Source organism: Oncorhynchus tshawytscha, linkage group LG10 (assembly GCF_018296145.1).
Source record: "Oncorhynchus tshawytscha isolate Ot180627B linkage group LG10, Otsh_v2.0, whole genome shotgun sequence".
Lineage (NCBI taxonomy): Eukaryota > Metazoa > Chordata > Actinopteri > Salmoniformes > Salmonidae > Oncorhynchus > Oncorhynchus tshawytscha.
In genome coordinates, this window is record NC_056438.1 from 71,499,998 (window position 1) to 71,521,301 (window position 21,304).

Genomic DNA, 21,304 nt, shown 5'->3' on the forward strand with positions numbered 1-21,304 from the left:
CCACCCCCAACAGTTGAAAAACACTTTAAGTGAAGTGTGAATAAAAAAGTGTTCAGGTATACCCAGAATATGAACACACGAATCAATGAAGGGACATGACTGCCAATGCGCTCATCTTTTTATTGCACAACAATGACTCATTTTGTTAGGAACGCTTTAACAACATTTCCACCAACCGACAGACCAGCTTATTGAGAGAGACCAGAGCCTGGCTCTGAGTTCTGGACCAGCTGAGAGAGAGAGAGTGTAGGACAGCCGTGTACCCTGTCCCAAAGCCACCTTTAGGTCCTACCCCTATTGCACGTATGTTCATCTGAAAGGATTGGGTAGGTGGAAGTATTGTGGTGGAAGTTCCAGCAAGCCTATCAAAGGAAAGAGTGGAGCTATTACCATATTGAGTACATCTATCCACTCCTTGCAGATAGTCACTATATGTGAAGTACTTAGGAGTAGGGGTTATTGGTCAGTTTGGGGTGGACAGCTAGATATCAGCTCAGACAGAGTACAGTATGGAGTTCAGTGGAGCGTTAAAATACTTGAACCCTTACAGACCCAAACACAAGCTGAACCTGAGGGGCTTTAAGACAACCTCAATGGGGAGCGACAAACATTGAGTGACAACGAGAGAAATTTGTTTTGTTTTTTTCATTGCCAGATGAGGATAAACCCACAGTGGCTGGAATATAGAATTCCACTTGAGTTCTGAGAACCCTTTGCACTGGAACCACTGTTAGGAAGGCTAGCTGCAGTGATCTAGAATCTCTTTTGTCAAAAGATTCCAAAATAAACTGCTTTTTCAGATGGCAGCTCTCAGATTACAATTGTGTCTGTTTCTGCTTGAATGGGCCTGAAGAGCTAGCTTGGTGTTCTCAAGTGGGACCAACAATGTAGAAGGAAAGGCACAGGTACACACAGGTACACACAGGTACACACACACACACACACACACACACACACACACACACACACACACACACACACACACACACACACACACACACACACACACACACACACACACACACACACACACACACACACACACACACACACACACACACACACACACACACACACACACACACACACACACACACATACAGAGAGTCCTAAAGCAGAGAGAAGGCTTAGATAAGCAGGCTACAGTAGCTACAACACTAAGATATAATAATTGTCAGACTAGTTGACATTTTAAATAATTGTAGTTGGTTACACAGAAATGTCTAGATTTGAAGGTCCCACAAGGAATTATCAACCAAACATCCCCTCTAGGTCAGAAGCAAATACATTGGTTAGTCAAACAGACAGATATGAGAAACAGGAATCAAGCTTGGTCCTGCTGCTGCTCCCCTGGTCTTCAGATGAACAGTTTTGGGGTGTCCATTTTCATTTGAATGATTCTTGATTTGAGTTCAGTTGTCCACAAACACTGTTTGTTGTCTGAGGTGATATCTAGACTGCGTAAACTCCACGAAAAAGCTTGTTTTAAGTTCACCCTCTCATTGTAGAAAATGTTTGGATTACACCAGATTGTGGTACAAACACGACAATGTGCCTCCATAACTCTGTGTATGTCACACATACAGTAGATGAGTAGAGTACAGAGCGCATAGTGTTTGAAGGCTCAAACCAACAAAAATGTGTAATTTTGTGTTTCCCAAACCAGGGAAATTGATATATACTGACATTGTCATTTTAATTCAGCAGTACTAGTCTTTAGCTAACATTTGTACATATATTGCAAGTTGAAAATAAAAACACATATTTGCATTTCTACAAGCACGTACATACCACAAAAATAGACTATGTGGAAACTAGATATACAAGGCACAAGGTACAGTATATGCTGTCCATGTGCATTGGGGCAAACTGTAAACAAAAACAACAACAAAACAAACAAACAAAAAATACTTATCGAAACAGAAACATAAAATACACTGATATGCTAAGACATCAACACTAAGGTATTCAGTACCCTTAATATCTTTCATATCTGGTACGGCAAGAATTTGAGATTTTAAACTGAGATAACCGTCTCTCAATAATCGTTGGTTGGTTTCAAGCATATGTGGGGAATCTCACTTGCATTCCATTGCAAGTCTCTTTTTCACAGAGAACAAAAGCAACAGTAAATGAACAGTAAGACTTTACTTGAATACGCCATCTTAAAACCTGCATAACACTGTCTTATACATAACAGATGCAAGGGACTCAAGAAAATTCACTGAGGTGTCATTCATTGATCAAGAGTCATGCTGGGTGCATGGGAACTCTTGCACGGAAACAGAGATGATATTGCCTGAACATAGCAATTTTTTCTCTGCCCTTCTTTTTTTCACTGCAGGTGGACAATCATTCAAATCTTTACAAATGATATCAGCACAGTCCTTATAGCAGCTTAGTAGGGCAAACTCGGGTAATAGCACATACAAGGAATAGGTAAGAGGACCAATTGATTGCAATGACACAGCATTGAAGCGCACAACTGGAGTTCACTCATTTGGACTTAACTCCTTCATAATTGTATAGGCATTTTGCCATGCACTTTTCCCATTGGAGAAAACAAGCAGTCATTATAGTAATATGTTGGGGACTATGATCTGACTTCAAATATGTGACAGTTAAAAATGATAGGCTCAAAGCATTAGATTTTGATATGTGGCTCAGAATATAAGTGATAAACTTGTCTATAATAATAATTGCTATCGAGTGATCCAGAACTTATGTGAAATTTAGGTCAAATCAATAGTGAACCAATAAGGGATCAATAAAACCATACAGATGTACAGTAACTGTAGCTAGGTCAAATCAATAGTGAACCAATAAGGGATCAATCAAACCATACAGATGTACAGTAACTGTAGCTAGGTCAAATCAATAGTGAACCAATAAGGGATCAATCAAACCATACAGATGTACAGTAACTGTAGCTAGGTCAAATCAATAGTGAACCAATAAGGGATCAATAAAAGCATACAGATGTGGAATCTTAATTTGACCCTGCTTCTCACAGCAGGAAAATAATCCTTCAGCAACAGAAAATTGTAATTATTATGTGTATTATATCTAATGGATTTTTGTAGGTGTTTTTCGTTAGGGAAAATTGTCTTAAATTTTAAAGTGGAAATTACAAACTTTAGAAGTATTTTTAAACCTTGAATACACTACAATTTGCATTTCCTGTTGCCCATGAATATTCTCTGCGACAACAGTGGGATCAAATTAAGATAGCAGATCTGTATATCTTTCCGGAAAGGTGGTAAACCTGAGTGAAATGTCCATCATCATGAAAGTTCAAAGCTTCAAAAGTCAGAAATGCTACTACAACTCAGCTGCCAATTTTCTCCCATATTTCCCCCAAAGACATTATTAGATTAACCAGATGTGACCGTTGTAAAAGACTGAAGCTGTGATTTCCCCTTTGCATTAAAAGGTCATAATGTGACACAATGTGCTTAATGTTGAGCTCAATTTTGCTGTGTTGCTGTTTTGCTTCTCAGTGACACACTGAAAATGGTTTCAACTCTCTGTCCTACATCCAATCATTTCAAAAAGTGTATTATCTTGTCATAGAACAGAGAATGGGATAACACACAGTTTACATAAAGAACACACCCAGACCAGAGAAGCAATAAACCTAAGAAACATTGCACAAACATTCAGCGACACAATCTCCCTTCGCATCGTCACCCAGAATAATTTCGGTCCTTGTATTTACATGGCAGTTTATTTCTGATTAGCTGTCTCCCCCTCATATGGCATACATTCAGCAAGAGAAGGCTTTGAAGTACACCAGGATTAGAATCATTACAATATTTAGAATCAATGTCACAACCCGCCACAACCATCAATTTTGAGAACTAAATAGGGTTGTTGAAGAATAAATAATCTTCGTACAGACATTCGTAGAGTTTGAGATTCGAAGGAGCTGTATCACATACTACACCAAAAACACACAGGTGAAGACATACTTTCCTCCTCTGCCCCACAACATTTCCCATTGGCATGCATTCTGTCAATTACTTAGTCTTTCTTTACAACATACAATATTACTTTAAATGGACTTTAAAGTGACAGTTTGGGGGAGTTGATTTCCATAACTCCATTCCGGAATCCTCAGGTGACCATGAACCAGTTTGAAACCAGTTTGCCTCATTTGATCCACAAAAGAATTACATCCACTCACTTCCTCTGATATTTTTGGTTAAGATAACAACGTGGTCACTGGATTACAATAACACAACATGTGAAGCCACGGCAGCTGCTGGATTCTTTAAGGTTTCACAGTAAAAATAAAGGAATTAGTTACCTGTACAGCATATGTATATACATTTTATATATATATATTTAAATATATAGGCGGGGTAAAAGTATTGCAGAATTATATTGCATGTATTAATCAATAAACCTGGACGAAAACAAGCAAGTATACAGTATGGGTTGTTTGCGATGGTTCTTTTTGATAAAGCTCAGATGATTTACCACCATTTTTGCCTCCAGGGTCACAATCAGTATATTTCTGCTGACACGACAAGGGGATATCTTTCCAGACACATTTAGTTGGACAGAGAAGCTGGGAAATATTGCCTGTGCCATTGCCAGCAAATCCAACCAACCAGAGGCCTGACAAAGCAGTGTAAAGATATGAGTACACAAGTCAGCTCTCTTGGAAAAACAGAATGGAACCAAAAACATTCATACCAACTCACACACACACACACACACACACACACACACACACACACACACACGCACACACGCACACACACACACAAACCAAATATATGGCTTCTAAACTTGGAATCAAGGCAGTTGAATAAATGGCATTTTCTTCTATATTTCTTTTTTAGTTGATACAGACACAACCAAACTTTGTGTTTAAGCTCAACTTTGGTTTGGAGTAGTTACAATGAAGATATTACCTTTCGGTATTTTTATTTTTTTACTATTTTAACTATTTACACATCGATGTAAGATCGACCAGCGGTCTAAAACACTACCTTCACTACTATTTTAAACAATATGAAGAGCAATGTATTTATTTTTCTACAACAGCGTTTACAGAAAAAAGGACACCTAAAAACACATTCTGAAAGCGTAAAATGTCATCATTGTCATTTGATTCAAGTCCCTGATTTTGCGTTTTTAAGTCCAGCTCCTGCTAGATTGCATTGTATGGATTCTACACAGTATGCAACAGTTACATTAATGATGTTGTTTCTCAATATCTTTACAATAAAGACAGCAATATAGGTGTTTGGAAGCAGAGTGTAAGGGGTGCTACTAAGACTACAGGTGCTGGCACAGTAGAACAGTCCAGTCCCACCTTTGTTAAACTAGTTTAATTGTTTGGACTCTCCAAGTCACACGAACCAAAGAGTTCCTCTTTCCTCTTTGTTGACTCCGACCGACACACAGGACACTCAGTTAGAATGACTGCCGGTGTGGCCCCATATGAAGCCAGCCAGGTCAGTAAGGAAGCCGACCAGTCAGGTCATCCAGACAGAGATAAACAGACGTTTAGATTCACCCATGTGAAGAAGGCCTCTCTCCTGCAGCTCTCATAGGGTCACAAGTTGGAAGACAGCCGGTTCCGGGCTGAGTCTAACTCCGGTATGCTAACGATCGAATCCTTCTTAGGAGCTCCAGGGGCCGGGAGCCCCGACCCAGCCGCCGCTGCAGCCGCCCCCATCCCGGGTGCTCCTCCTGGGGGAGGAGTGGAGGCGAAGGCCACCCGCTGTGGAACTCCCGCGGGTCTCCCCCCAACCTGGACCCCCACCCCAGAGGGCCCAGGCTGGCTGGGGTGAGTGGGCTGAGGGGGGCCAATGGAGGTGGAGGAGGCATGGGTGGATGGGTGGGTAGATTGGGGAGGGCTGGGGCCGGCAGGAGGGGTTCCATCCTGAGGGAGGGAGAGCTGGGAGGCGGAGAGGACACGGGCATCTTGGCTAAGGGTGCCTGAGTGGAGCGAGTGGGTGCTTTTCTGTGAGGAGGGCCTCTGGATGGTGTGCGTGGGGCTGGGAACGTGGTGCTGCACCAGGGACAGCTGAGACCCAGACGGCCCCGCTCCCCCCATGTACTGGAATGTCCGTCCTGGATGCGCCAGAGGGCTCTGGACTGGTGGGCTGGAAATAGCCGACCCAAACACTCCTGTTGCATGAGCCATCTGTGGTGGCTGGGACTGGAGAGGAGATGCGGAAACAGGGCTCTGTGACAGGCTATGGACCACCTGGAACCTCCGCAACATACGGGGGGACTGCAGCGTCCCTGACCCTGACCCTGATGCTGACCCTGGCCCTATCGGACCTGGCCCCATCCCCATCGGCCCCATCCCCGGCATCCCCATTCCCCCCATTGGCCCCATCCCCATTCCCCCCATCGGCCCCATCCCCATTCCCCCCATCGGCCCCATCCCCTGGGGGCAGAAGCTCATGGCCACAGCCTGCTGGAGACTGGCGAGGGCCCCGACTCCGGATGGGCCTGCGGGGGAGAACATGCCCCCAGGGACGGAGGATGTCATGGACATGGTGCGGGGTCTCTGAAGGTCCACTAGTTTGACCATCTCACGGTCGTACTTAACAATCTCCTGGATCATCTCATTCTCATGGTTGTTGAAAACGCCGGAGTTGAGGTCGTGCTGCACTTTGTGCATCAGAATGGAGTTCTTCTTGCCTGTGATGGAGTGAGGAGGAGGATAAAAGCAGAACTTGATGAGGATGAGGTAGAGGAAGAGGAGAACAAGGGAGGAGGAGGAGGAACACTGACAGTATTTTCAATCCTTCAAACTAGGTATATTGTTTTTGCAAGAAGCAAAAGAAGCAGTGTCACTTCATCAAGGAAAAGAGTCACCCATTTTGAATGTTATATCATTTTTATGCATCTCTGAGCGATGTTCTATCGATTCCGGGGTCATTTAATGTTTTTGTGTGTTCCTGAGCTATTGTCGTTTAAGCAGGCAGAAATACAGCCGGCATGACAAGTTTTGCATTATATAATGAATATCGCACATAGATAACTAAATAACATTCAGAATGGGTGCGTCTTTCCTTTGCCCTGTTTAGAGCAACACCATAACTCAGGTCAATGCTCGGGCTACAGTTATCTTTCATAGAGAAGTTTGCATCTGCTATTTCTAACAGGGAATCCAACAGAAAAGGTCAAATAAAGATGTGTTTATGTGATAGCAATACATAATATTAGGGTAAGATGTGAAGATGAATTCTCAATAAAGACGGTGTCACGCCCGAAGTCTGGTTTTATCTTCTACTCCCCTGTGAAAATAACAGGTGCAACCATTTGATAAATCTGGCCCAGTCCCTATTGATTGGACCACTGCTGTGTCTGGCAAACAGTGGGGAATGCAGCATCTGTGGAACCACCTGGGTACTACTAGCGCGGAAAACTACTATCACACAGGTAGTTTATTGTTCTCTTTCTAGGAAGAGAAGCAGTACAACTAGGGCCCTATTTGACTACTTTAAAACGCATCCTTCTTTCTTAGTTCCCTTGGGAAGTAATCACTGATCTAACACAAATGGATTGTTGAAAGTTCACGGATCTACTACTGTCAGTTCAGTGATTACTCTAAGGCAGGGAGTGAGGAAGGTGCATTAGTACAGGGCCCAGAGCTCTCTTCAGTACCTATGCGGTCCAGTCGGTCAATGGCCACGGTCTCAAAGGCCCGTCTCATCATGGGATACTCCTCTAGCACCTCATTAAAGTTGTCCACAGACAGGGAGTAGAGACGGCAGTATGTCTCCGCTCTGACGCTGGCCGTACGCCGACCCCGCGTCAGCAAACAGATCTCTGATAGAGGGAGACAGGGTCAGGAAACACAGAGATAGAGCAAAACGTCTCAGGGATACAATATATTCATGTTCTATTTCATTATCTGTAAAATATACCATAGAAACCACCCATTATCTGTTCCACTACCAGTTGTTTGGGATTGTGGTACACTTCCAATACATTTGTGCTATTTTTCACACATGAAAACCCACAAAGCAGTGGGTATTCTGCTCCAGAATACTCCAGTGATCTCATTATGTCTAAATATTAATTGTTCACTGAATGAAATGAAAGTCTGTGTGTATTGTGGTTCAGGCCCATACCTCCAAAGTAGGATCCATCAGAGAGCTTCATTCCCAGGGTTCCCTTGGTGATAACGTTACAGACTCCGTGCTGGATAAAGTACATCTTCTTGCCAATGGTGCCCTCTCTGATGATGTAATCACGAGGCTGGAAGACCTCAAAGCGGAGCATGATCAGCATGGCTGTCACAAAGTTGGGCTCTGCGTTGGCGAACAGCGGCATGGACGCCACCAGCTTACGGCAGTTGAAATTGACAATTTCCTGATGATTGGATAGACAAAGTTTGTAAGTAAAGTATTTCAAAAACGCTATATCCATCAATTATTCACATTGATGTTTTTTCTTTAGAAATGATTGCTTATGGGTACATTCATGTGTGTGTAAAATATTACTGTTCTCAGATTTTTTATTAATAAGATATTCAATGTGTATGAAAATGTTTTATACCATTGGTTAGCTGGAATGGAATGTTTGTATCCTGTATATTTGACCTGTGTATGAATGCACTTATAGTAAGTCTCTCTGGATGAGAGCATCTGCTAAATGACTAAAATGTCAAATGTTACACATACAGGTCTCACATTATTGTATTTATAATATCGTTGTAACATTTATATATTTCTTCGTTCATTTCTTAGAATTTGGGGGATTTGTGTGTATTGTTTAGTAATGACAGGTATTATTTCAGTGTTGGAGCTAGAAATATAAGCATATATAAATGTTTTATATTGATGTCATACATTTAGCATTTGACTGTGTAAAACCTAGCAGTACTACTTATTTTTCTGAGAGTGAGGCAGATATATAGCATTTTGCAACAAAAAAAACATGATTATATGTCTCTCTGAAATAAAACCATCAAGTGATGGATTTTAAACAAATACATGTCTGTCATTAAACCATGATTAGATAGAGAAAAAACACACCAATCTCTTTCATAATTTCTTTCAACAATAAAAGCTAATTTCCCAGCATTTCTGAAAATGGATATATATCGTTTTGGAAGGAAATACTTGAAATGTTTTTAAATGGTTGTGTGTGTTTGTGTGTTCATGACGTCCTTGTTTAGGTAGGAACACAGAGACCCACCTCTCTGAGTGGTTCGTTCAGTTCCTCTAGGATGCTGTCTTCATCAAACATCTTCCCCTGGTACCGGTGCTCATAATAGTCATGGATTTTCTGTCTGAAGTCGGATGGCAGCTTGTGGAAGGACATGTACTGCTCCACTTGTTTGTACTGTAGAGAGAAATAAAGTCAATGTGCTATCTAGAACCAGAAAGGGTTCTATCTAGAACCAAAAATGGTTCTTCGGCTATCCTTATAGGAGAACCCTTTGAAGGACCCTTTTTGGTACCAGGTAGAACCATTTTGAGTTCCAAGTAGAACACCTTCCACAGAGTGTTCTACATAGAACCCAAAATAGTTCTACCTGGAACCAAAAAGGGTTCTACTTCGAACCAAAAAGGGTTGTCCTATGGGGACAGCTGATTAACTATTTGTATCTAAGAGTGTAGAGCTTAAACTGACTCTATGGAGTGGTTCAACCATTCCATCATGAAAAAAAGGGAGACCCATTACTAAAGTGGATGGTGGACAGGCCACGGTGAAAACTAAGGTCTGGTTTTCCAGACAAAGATTAAGTCTATTCTGGACTAAAAAACATGCTAAATGGAGCATTTTTCTAGCCTAGGACTAGCGATTTTTAGTCTAGGACTAAGTCTACTCTGTCTGGGAAATCAGCTCCGAAAGCTATGCATTACTAAATCAATGGAATGTATCAGGGGGTGTATAACTGGCATGGTGTTTGATCCCAACCCTCCTCAGGATGCCAGTCTGCCAGTCAGGAAGACATAGATGTGGTTGCAAAGCTGTTGAGCTGTGGGAGATGGAGAGATTCCTCTGTGCACTTTTATGTCAGCATTTGTGCAGTTCAGCCCACGTCAAACAGGGAAGCTGTCCCGTAAACATGTCACTCCACACAGCACTCATAAAGCCTTCCCAAACATAACACAGGCCTGGGTCTTAACTGGCACTGACACGTCATAACCCACACACATACTGGCAGACAGACACAGACAGACAGACAGACAGACAGACAGACAGACAGACAGACAGACAGACAGACAGACAGACAGACAGACAGACAGACAGACAGACAGACAGACAGACAGACAGCCAGACAGAGACAGACAGACAGACAGACAGACAGACAGACAGACAGACAGACAGACAGACAGACAGACAGACAGACAGCTGAATTAACTGTTTTCCTTCCCTTCTTTCTCAAACCATTAAACATTTACAAAAACAGAATCTCTCATAATTTCAGAGAAAATAGTATAAACTATGCAAATCTGGAATGTGAACACTTACAAACACCTTACTGATTGTAATATATAATAATATATGCCATTTAGCAGATGCTTTTATCCAAAGTGACTTACAGTCATGCCTGCATACATTTAACATATGGGTGGTCCAGGGAATCAAACCCACTACCCTGGGGTTACAAACACCATGCTCTACCAACTAAGCTACATACTAAGGTCTAGTAATAGAGTGTTAATAACTGCCTTATTCATGATCTACTACTAGACAGGAGCACCATACAGGTTTATCATACCCCATTTCACCCTCCACTTTCATCTCTGCCACATCCACAGAGAAGAAGCCATATAATTCTAACAAGCTCGGTTGAATAATTCAAAGGCAAAATAAAGAAGTGAAGTCTCCCATGGGTGATGAAAGCTTTGCTTCCCTAACTTATGCTGTTACATAATGAGATGCTGCGTCAGTGCTGCTGCTCTCGGACAGGCAGGCTGAACTGAAGCTGTGGTGGCATAGGTAGGTGTTGCTGACGTAGTGTGTGTGGGTGTGTGGGGGGGAGGGTGTTGCTGACGTAGAAACAGCCCAGGACCTGCTGGTGATGCTGATAGGCTAACCATCATAACAACTGAACCTGCTTGCGATACTGATAGGCTAACCATCATAACAACTGAATCGGATGGTGATGCTGATAGGCTAACCATCATAACAACTGAATCGGATGGTGATACTGATAGGCTAACCATCATAACAACTGAATCGGATGGTGATGCTGATAGGCTAACCATCATAACAACTGAATCGGATGGTGATGCTGATAGGCTAACCATCATAACAACAGAATCGGATGGTGATGCTGATAGGCTAACCATCATAACAACAGAATCGGATGGTGATGCTGATAGGCTAACCATCCTAACAACAGAATCGGATGGTGATGCTGATAGGCTAACCATCATAACAACAGAATCGGATGGTGATGCTGATAGGCTAACCATCATAACAACTGAACCTGCTTGCGATGCTGATAGGCTAACCATCATAACAACTGAATCGGATGGTGATGCTGATAGGCTAACCATCATAACAACAGAATCGGATGGTGATGCTGATAGGCTAACCATCATAACAACTGAATCTGATGGTGATGCTGATAGGCTAACCATCATAACAACTGAATCTGATGGTGATGCTGATAGGCTAACCATCATAACAACTGGACCTGGTGAAGATGGATCAGTCATTGCCTGTGTCTGAAATAGTACCCTTTGCCTATATAGTGCACTACTTTTGACCAGGGCTCATAGGGCTTTGGTCAGAAGTAATGCACTATATGGAGAATAGGGTGCCATTTTAGACACAGCCACTGTTCCCATTGTGGTGAGAACATAGAAATGGAAGAAGTAGAATGGAGTAGTTGTAACATAGAAACCAGTAGTTCTATTATTTACAGGATTTCTATGGTACCATGTACAGATTATACAAATAAAACATGATGTTCAGTTGAACAACTTGAATAGTGGTATCCCAGAGCTAAACATGTGAATTCCAATGAGTATTTGAAGTGGATAATGGTACTGTAATACCCACACCTATTGCTACTCCCAGTTTGAGCATCAACCATATCCCTCTTTGCCTTCTCTGATTGGTGGGTGATGTAGAGGTCATGGGTCAAACCTATCCCCAGGGATTTAGACTCTTAAGTACAGGAGAATGAAGCAACAAAACACTATCTGTTTGGCTGCTGATTGGCTTAAATAGCTGCGGTTTAATGACCTGCTTTTGAAAAACATGTCCAGGTGCCAGATGGATTTTTACAACCTGACAGCTCTCCGATGTTTTTGAGAAATGAGAGAAAGGGTTAGCCAATGAGCCACAGTGCTCGGAGGGGGACTGACAAACATCCAAAGAGGGTCAAAATGACACCCATTTTCTGTGTCACTTTGATTGGTCCATATGCTGCAGCTAAACAGTGTGAGAGATGTAGCCTAAACATGGGCATTCATGGATTTCTGTTTAGCACTTGGTGGTGGAATAGTTCTCCATTCACTATGGACAGCATGATGGACAATGTTCTATCACTTTTACTTCTACCCAGGGGCCTACAACGGGGTACAAACCGTGTCTGACACTATTTATCCCTTACAGTTAAACACAAAAATAGTAAAAATCCAATGAAAGTAAATGGAAATAGATATGTCATAGCGATTATCAATTCATCACTCATCATGTTGAAGCTGAACACAACCCCCCGGTCTGCTCCAGTGACACAAGTGACATGAGTGACACTTATACATCTCTGCAGCATCTATCTTTAAAGCTGTTTCATCTCAACCCCCCCATGGCCTCCCCTTTTCCCTCTCCTCTCTACCCTTTCCTCTCCCCTCAGTCCTCGCTCCTCACCATGAGGAATTCTAATTTGGGTTCAGTGCGGACAGCATTTACAGATATATAATTAATTCACTGCATTTCGGCCTAAATCACTTCATTATAATACATAGCACATCTAGCAGTGAGTGAGAGGCTGGTGACAGCCAAGTCAAAGCCTGTCTCCCTGTCTCCCATCCCGCCAGAGAAGATGTGAGCAGAGGTAAAACAACATCAAAGTCACTACTGCTGTGTTAATTGGATTTCTACGGAATCAGAAACACACTGAGATTGACTCTGAGAGAGCTAATGTCCACGGGATGTTGGCCTGTGCAAGTCTTACATTTTGTTTTTAGATTTTCCTTCATTGAATGTCTGAATACGTTTACGTACATCTATGAGCTACCGTCTTTAAAAAAGCGAGTTCCAAAAGGATCATTTGGCTGTCCCCATAGGATAACCATTTCTGGTTTCAGGTAGAACTATTTTGGGTACCATGTAGAACCCTATGTGGAAAGGGTTCTACAGGGAACCCAAAAGGTTTTTACTTGAAACCCAAAAGGGTTCTTCAAAGGGTTCTCTGAACAGCTGAAGAACCCTTTTTGGTTCTAGATAGCACCTTTTTTTTCTAAAAGAATACATTCTGATATTTAAACCTCTATATACAGTAAGAACTAATGGTGGCCACAGTAGATCCTAACTCAGTCTGAGTAATGGAGGTGGTCAGAGACTTGATTTGTGTCTGAGAGAAGACAGCTCACATGAAAAAAGACTACAGTTTAGAATCCTATAATAAACTGTAGTATACTGTAGAATACTACACTGAGTGTACAAAACATTAGCAACATCTTCCTAATATTTAGTTGCACCCACTTTTGCCCTCAGAACAGGATGGATTCGTCAGGACATGGACTACAAGGTGTCAAAAGTGTTCCACAGGGATGCTGGTCCATGTTGACTCCAATGCTTCCAACAGTTGTATCAAGTTGGCTGGATGTCCTTTGGGTGGTGGACCATTCTTGATACATATAGGAAACTGTTTAGTGTGAAAAACCCAGCAGCGTTGCAGTTCTTGACACACTCAAACCAGTGCACCTGGCACCTATAACCATACCTCGTTCAAAGGCACTTAAATATTTTGTCTTGTCCATTCACTCTCTGAATGGCACACACACACAAGCCATGTTTCAATTGTTTCAAGGCTTAAAATTCATTCTTTAACCTGTCTCCTCCCCTTCATCTACCCTGATTCAAGTGGATTTAACAAGTGACATCAATAAGGGATCATAGCTTTCACCTGGTCAGTCTATGTCATGGAACTAGCAGGTCTTCTTAATGTTTTGTACACTCACTGTAGTATCCATTGACCATGTGTAGTACTTAAATCAAATCAAAGTTTATTTGTCACGTGCGCCGAATACAACAGTGAAATGCTTACTTACAGGCTCTAAAAAAAAGGTATGTGTGTGTGTGTGTGTGTGTGTATGTGTGTGTGTGTGTGTGTAGGTAAGAAAATAAATAAAACAACCGTAAAAAGACATTTGAAAATAAGAGTAGCAAGGCTATATACAGACACTTGTTAGTCAGGCTTATTGAGGTAGTATATACATGTAGGTATTGTTAAAGTGACTATGCATATATGATGAACAGAGAGTAGCAGAAGCGTAAAAAGAGGGGTTGGCGGGTGGTGGGACACAATGCAGATAGCCCGGTTAGCCAATGTGCGGGAGCACTAGTTGGACGGGCCAATTTAGGTAGTATGTACATGAATGTAGAGTTAAAGTGACTTTGCATATAAGATAATCAGAGAGTAGCAGCAGCGTAAAAGAGGGGTTGGGGGGGGCACAAAATGCAAATAGTCTAGGTAGCCATTTGATTACCTGTTCAGGAGTCTTATGGCTTGGGGGTAAAAACTGTTGAGAAGCCTTTTTGTCCTAGACTTAGACTTGGTACCGCTTGCCATGCGGTAGTAAAGAGAACAGTCTATGACTGGGGTGGCTGGGGTCTTTGATAATTGTTAGGGCCATCCTCTGACACCGCCTGGTGTAGAGGTCCTGGATGGCAGGCAGCTTTTCCCCAGTGATGTACTGGGCCATACGCACTACCCTCTGAAGTGCCTTGCGGTCGGAGGCCGAGCAATTTCCGTACCAGGCAGTGATGCAACCGGTCGGGATGCTCTCGATGTTGCACCTGTAGAACCTTTTGAGGATCTCAGGACCCATGCCAAATCTTTTTAGTTTCCTGAGGGGGAATAGGCTTTGTCGTGCCCTCTTCACGACTGTCTTGGTGTGTTTGGACCAATCTAGTTTGTTGTTGATGTGGACACCAAGGAATTTGAAGCTCTCAACCTGCTCCTCTACAGCCCCGTCGATGAGAATAGGGACGTGCTCGGTGCTCCTTTTCCTGTAGTCCACAATCATCTCCTTAGTCTTGGTTACGTTGAGGGATAGGTTGTTCATTCTGGCACCACCCGGGCAGGTCTCTGACCTCCTCCCTATAGGCTGTCTCGTCATTGTCGGTGATCAGGCCTACCACTGTTGTGTCGTCAGCAAACTTAATGATGGTGTTGGAGTCGTGCCTGGCGATGAAGTCGTGGGTGAACAGGGAGTACAGGAGGGGACTGAGCACGCACCCCTGGGGAGCTCCCGTGTTGAGGATCAGTGTGGCAGATCACCACCTGGGGGCGGCCTGTCAGGAAGTCCAGGATCCAGTTGCAGAGGGAGGTGTTTAGTCCCAGGTTCATGTGTTGAACGCTGAGCTGTAGTCAATGAACAGCATTCTCACATAGGTGTTCCTTTTGTCCAGGTGGGAAAGGGCAGTGTGGAGTGTAATAGAGATTGCATCATCTGTGGATCTGTTTGGGCGGTATGCAAATTGGAGTGGGTCTAGGGTTTCTGGGATAATGGGGTTGATGTGAGCCATTACCAACCTTTCAAAGCACTTCATGGCTACGGACGTGAGTGCTACAGGTCTGAGTCATTTAGGCAGGTTGCCTTTGTGTTCTTGGGCACAGGGACTATGGTGGTCTGCTTGAAGCATGTTGGTATTACAGACTCAATCAGGGACATGTTGAAAATGTCAGTGAAGACTCCTGCCAGCACACGTCCTGGTAATCCGTCTGGCCCCGCAGCCTTGTGTATGTTGACCTGTTTAAAGGTCTTACTTACGTCGGCTACGGAGGGCGTGATCACACAGTCGTCCGGAACAGCTGATGTTCTCATGCATGCCTCAGTGTTGCTTGCCTCGAAGCGAGCATAGAAGTGATTTATCTCGTCTGGTAGGCTTGTGTCACTGGGCAGTTCGCGGCTGTGCTTCTCTTTGTAGTCTGTAATAGATTGCAAGCCCTGCCACATCCGACGAGCGTCGGAGCCGGTGTAGTATGATTCAATCTTAGCCCTGTATTGACGCTTTGAATGTTTGCTGGTTCGTCGCAGGGCATAGCGGGATTTCTTGTAAGGTTCCGGGTTAGAGTCCCGCACCTTGAAAGCGGCAGCTCTACCCTTTAGCTCAGTGCGAATGTTGCCTGTAATCCATGGCTTCTGGTTGGCGTATGTACGTACAGTCACTGTGGGGACGACGTCCTCAATGCACTTATTGATAAAGCCAGTGACTGATGTGGTGTATTCCTCAATGTCATCGGAAGAATCCCAGTCCTGTCCTGTAGTTTAGCATCTGCTTCATCTGACCATTTATTATAGAACGAGTCACTGGTGCTTCCTGCTTTCATTTTTGCTTGTAAGCAGGAATCAGGAGGATAGAGTTGTGGTCGGATTTACCAAATGGAGGGCGAAGGGAGAGCTTTGTACGCGTCTCTGTGTGTGGAGTACAGGTGATCTTGAAGCTGAATATCCATGTCGTCATTCAGCCACGATTCCGTGAAGCATAGGATATTGCAGTTTTTGATGTCCCGTTGGTAGGATATTCGTGATCGTACCTCGTCTAGTTTATTGTCCAATGATTGTACATTGGCGATTAATATTGACGGTAACGGCAGCTTTCCAACTCGCCTTCTGTGGGTCCGGACGAGGCATCCGGCTCTTCGTCCTCTGCATCACTTCCTTTTGCGAATAATTGGGATGTCTGCCCTGTGGGGTGTTTGGAGAATATCGTGTGAGTCCTGCTTGTTGTTGTTGTTGAAGGAATCTTTGTTTAATCCGAGGTGAGTGATCGCTGTCCTGATATCCAGAAGCTCTTTTCTTCCGTAAGATACGGTTTCAGAAACATTATGTACGAAATAATTGACAAATATCGCGAAAAAAAACCCATAATAGCACAACTGGTTAGGAGACCGTAAAACGGAGGCCATCTCCTCCGGCGCCATTTCCGTTATTTCCATCATTCTTAGTTTAGCTAAATGGTATAAGTTGTGCGTTCTCAACAGACATTCAGGTGCTGTCATAAATTGGCTCTGGCTATCTACTCCGATTTCAGAGCACTCTCGTCTGAGTGTACCAGAGCGCAGAATAATGAATTTACGAGTGATCAACACCAGTTGAATATGGCCGGTGTCAGTAAATGTTGGCAAAAAAGCGTAATTAAATTGTTGCCAGCAGCACAGTTACAGTCACCAACACTCTGGATAACATGAAAACTGCCTAACCAGCTCTGCTAGGGCGAGTAAAATGGTCAGAGTGGTCTCATTTTTGTCTGGAAGTAGCTAGCAAGCTAGCCAAAGTTATCTTGGGTGCTTGACTGCCGTTGTAAGGTCAGAACGCTCAAATCAACCCAACTCCTCGGCCCGAACGTCCAGTGTGTTCTCCGAGAGCGAAACACCCTGAATTTAACAAACGGACAATCTGACAAGGCTCTGAATTTACGAGTGCACACTGGCACTCCACATTGAATGAACACACCCAATGTCGTAAAATGTCTAACTAGTCATGTGTTATGCTAACTAGCTAGCAAGAGGTTGCATAGCAACAGCATCAACTTCCGGTAGACAGGCGAAGAGCTAGTATGCTCAACTAAAAGCATACTGTTCATTTACAGAATACTAAAATGAACTAATAGTATATAGTATGCAGTATATACTCATTAAGTATGTAGTATACAGTATGTTAGTATGGGTATTGGAGCACAGCTCATGTATTGTGTTCTCTACTGTTTATAGAAAAGTGCAGAAGCGCTGAACCATCCGTTTAGACCCCAGTCTACCTACCTACAGGTTATGGAAATGTTGCATTTTTAGTATTTCTTCAGTAGGTTTCCTGAAGGAGAAAGCCTGCACTTCTATGTCAAAGACAATCAATCAAAAACACTACAGTAAATACTACAGTAATGTCCGCAAAACCATTACTGTAAATACTACATTATACTACAGTCAGCAAAGATATTACATGAATTACTATGGTATATACTACAGTTTTCTTTTAATACATCATTTATACTATAATTAACTGTAAATACTACAGTATACTACAGTAAATACAACAGTAAGGTATGCAAAAACACTGCAGTGAATATTATAGTATTTATACCATAGTATACTATAGTCATTTTTTGTGGAGATCACTTCTGTGGCCGACATGTAAACAATCCTCCACCCTCCTACATGCTTCAGGCAACGCAGCTTGGGATGTGAAAGACCTCTGCTGAGTACTGAGCTACGATACTGTCCAGCCTTTAGGGTGACCAATCCTGCACTAACACACCTGATTAATCCAATGACTCTTGGCTGATTCATTGGATTAGGTGTTTCAATGCTGGGCCATGCACCCACTTCATCTGTCCAGGACCAAGATTGGCTAGTGGCCATCCCCCTGTGCTACAGTGTGAACCCACAGAGACAGACTCCACTCTCATCAGGGGCAGAAGGTTTAAATGACACTTAGTCATATTTGGAGGCATAGAGAATTCCTCCAGCCGAGAGCAGCTTCACTGGACTGACAGTTTCTTTTCTGGGTGTTTTAATAAACATACAGTGATCCTCAGCTCAGAAACCATCATCACTAGCAGAGCAGAGTCATCGGAAAAACTGACAGCAGATCATGAGGAGTAGAACCGTTTCTATTGGAATGTACTGACTTGGCCTCTCTGCAATGCATGGTGGAGTGGTAAAATGGATTAGACAGAGAGTTATTAAAGAGACCAGGAAATACAAATGAGAGACAAACTATTACAACTCATTCAGTTCCATTCAGTGGGAAGAGTTCCATTACATTCCAAGTGCAGTTTGACATGGATGCCTAATCCTCCTTCATTTGATTCAAGGTAGGATAAAAAGATTCCATTCACCTGTTCAAGAAGTTCTAGAACACCAATATTCTGATAAGATTGCATTTGTAAAACCAGTCACTCTCTGTTGTAAAATCAGCCACTCTCTGCTGTAAAACCAGTCACTGTCTGCTGTAAAACCAGCTACCTGGCAGGTTGTTCATCTCCCCCTGGGAGACACCATTCCTCACCGATGAGACACACCGTGTATCACACAGAGAACTTTTAGCACCCGTTGCCCGGGGCACGAGAAGAAGGATGAAAGGTAATGGAGAACCGTCTCATTGCAGATCTAATAGAGGTGAAATACAACGAGTAGGATTGGTAACAAAATGTGATCCAATATGATTTACAACTAGGTAATTACATTTCGCTCCTCATAGGAAAGACCTTGAAATGAAATGAAAAGTAGCATTGCCGTAACAGAGGATATTCCCAGACAAACATGACTATTATTGTCCTGACATCTCTGACTATGGCCCAAAATTGCACAGTAAAGGTAAGAGGCAAGAGACTTCAGACCATCTATAGCTCATAAGTCTTGCCCCCCCCCCCTGCTCGGTTCCCCGTAGCGGCCAGTTAGCACTGCACCTCTCAAGGACACAGCCAACAGAGAGAGGGAAGGAGAGAGAGAAGGGGAAAGAGAGAGAGAAGGACAGGGAGAGAGAGAGAGTGTGTGAGAGAGAGAAAAGAGAGAGATAGAGAGAGAGAGAGGGAGAGAGAGAGAGAGAGGGGGGGGAGAGGGGGAGAGAGAAGGTCAAAGAGAGAGAGCAAGAGAAGGACAGGGAAAGAGAGAGAGAGAGAAAAGGTAGAGAGAGGTAGACAGACAGAAAGAGAGAGACCGAGAAGAAGATAAGAGATGGAAGGGAAGCACAGAGGGAGTGAGATCAGAGCGACAACGTGTGTGCAAGAGAGAGAGATTGGGTGGGAGAGGCAGGGAAAGGGAGAGAGGGAGATTGGGTGGGAGAGGCAGGGAAAGGGAGAGAGGGGGCCATGGTGAGGACATCACCTTCAGGACGACATTGGCAGCAGGTCTGCTGCCTCATCAATTCTGCTGCTGCCCAGAGGGACGTCATATCTCCCACTCCACCTTTCCCTCCTCTTACACATCTGCCTCCCTCCCTTAACCCCCCTGCTACCCCCAGCCCGCGGCAACGCGGCTCTACCTGGGTGAACACACCCGCTCACTCCGATTGGCTGCTGAGAGGTAGGAACACTCCCCCAGCTCGACAACCACAGAGACTCTGCTTGGAGACAGGAGCCAGGGCTTGTGTTGCTAACGCTTCTGCTAACACCAGGCGACACTACTGCAACACTACTCATGAGCACTAGACTACAGCTTGCTGGCTGGGCTCTGCAGGTATCTACCTGGGATCTACAGAGAAACTATATGGTGTTATACTGCTATACAACAGGTACTATCTGGTACCTATGTCAAAGATCAGTTTGTAGGCCACCTTACTACCAACTAGGCACAACCAAAAGATGCCTAGTGGTTCAATAATAAAATAAAGTAATTCTTACTTTACTTATAAATCACTACATTTTACGATGTCATTGTTACATAGCCTATCATTTGTGAATTATTATGCATAGCAGAAGTAATATGACGGGAAAGAATAGCCTAGCCTAAAGGAATAATGGTAGTTAATTCATTCATCCATTCATTCATTTAGTAGTACTACTAATACGCAGGAAATGAAGCTATAATTTCACTGCACGTTTCAGGCAACATGATCATCACCATAGTTAGAACACAACTGATTGTTGTTGTATCACTGCAGTAATCAGTATCATCATTAAAACGCTTTGCCGTCACATTCAGGAAGCAGCCCATTTAAAACTGCCACAAAATACATGCCCAAAGGACATCAAACAAACACTTCAGAGGACAGACACATTTGTGATGGTTGGAGATGTGTCAGGGTGGAGATGTGTCAGGGTTGTGATGTGTCAGGGTGCAGATGTGTCAGGGTTGTGATGTGTCAGGGTGGAGATGTGTCAGGGTGGAGATGTGTCAGGGTGGAGATGTGTCAGGGTTGTGATGTGTCAGGGTGCAGATGTGTCAGGGTGGAGATGTGTCAGGGTTGTGATGTGTCAGGGTGGAGATGTGTCAGGGTGGAGATGTGTCAGGGTGGAGATGTGTCAGGTTTGTGATGTGTCAGGGTGGAGATGTGTCAGGGTTGTGATGTGTCAGGGTTGTGATGTGTCAGGGTGGTGATGTGTCAGGGTGGAGATGTGTCAGGGTTGTGATGTGTCAGGGTGGTGATGTGTCAGGGTTGTGATGTGTCAGGGTTGTGATGTGTCAGGG

General features: G+C 43.5%; 1 protein-coding gene across 1 annotated transcript in view; it reads right to left on the reverse strand.

The window, feature by feature from the left end:
• Nucleotides 1-1,064: 1,064 nt before the first annotated feature.
• LOC121847498 (potassium/sodium hyperpolarization-activated cyclic nucleotide-gated channel 2-like) overlaps nt 1,065-21,304 on the reverse strand; it is a 65,992-nt gene continuing 45,752 nt past the window's right edge. Inside the window, exons 5-9 of the mRNA XM_042328986.1 lie at nt 9,178-9,324; nt 8,109-8,349; nt 7,639-7,803; nt 6,397-6,669; nt 1,065-6,273 (exon numbers count right to left, since the gene is read on the reverse strand). Coding sequence (XP_042184920.1) covers nt 5,570-6,273; nt 6,397-6,669; nt 7,639-7,803; nt 8,109-8,349; nt 9,178-9,324 — 1,530 coding nt within the window. The 3' untranslated portion in view covers nt 1,065-5,569. The remainder of the gene's footprint in view (nt 6,274-6,396; nt 6,670-7,638; nt 7,804-8,108; nt 8,350-9,177; nt 9,325-21,304) is intronic.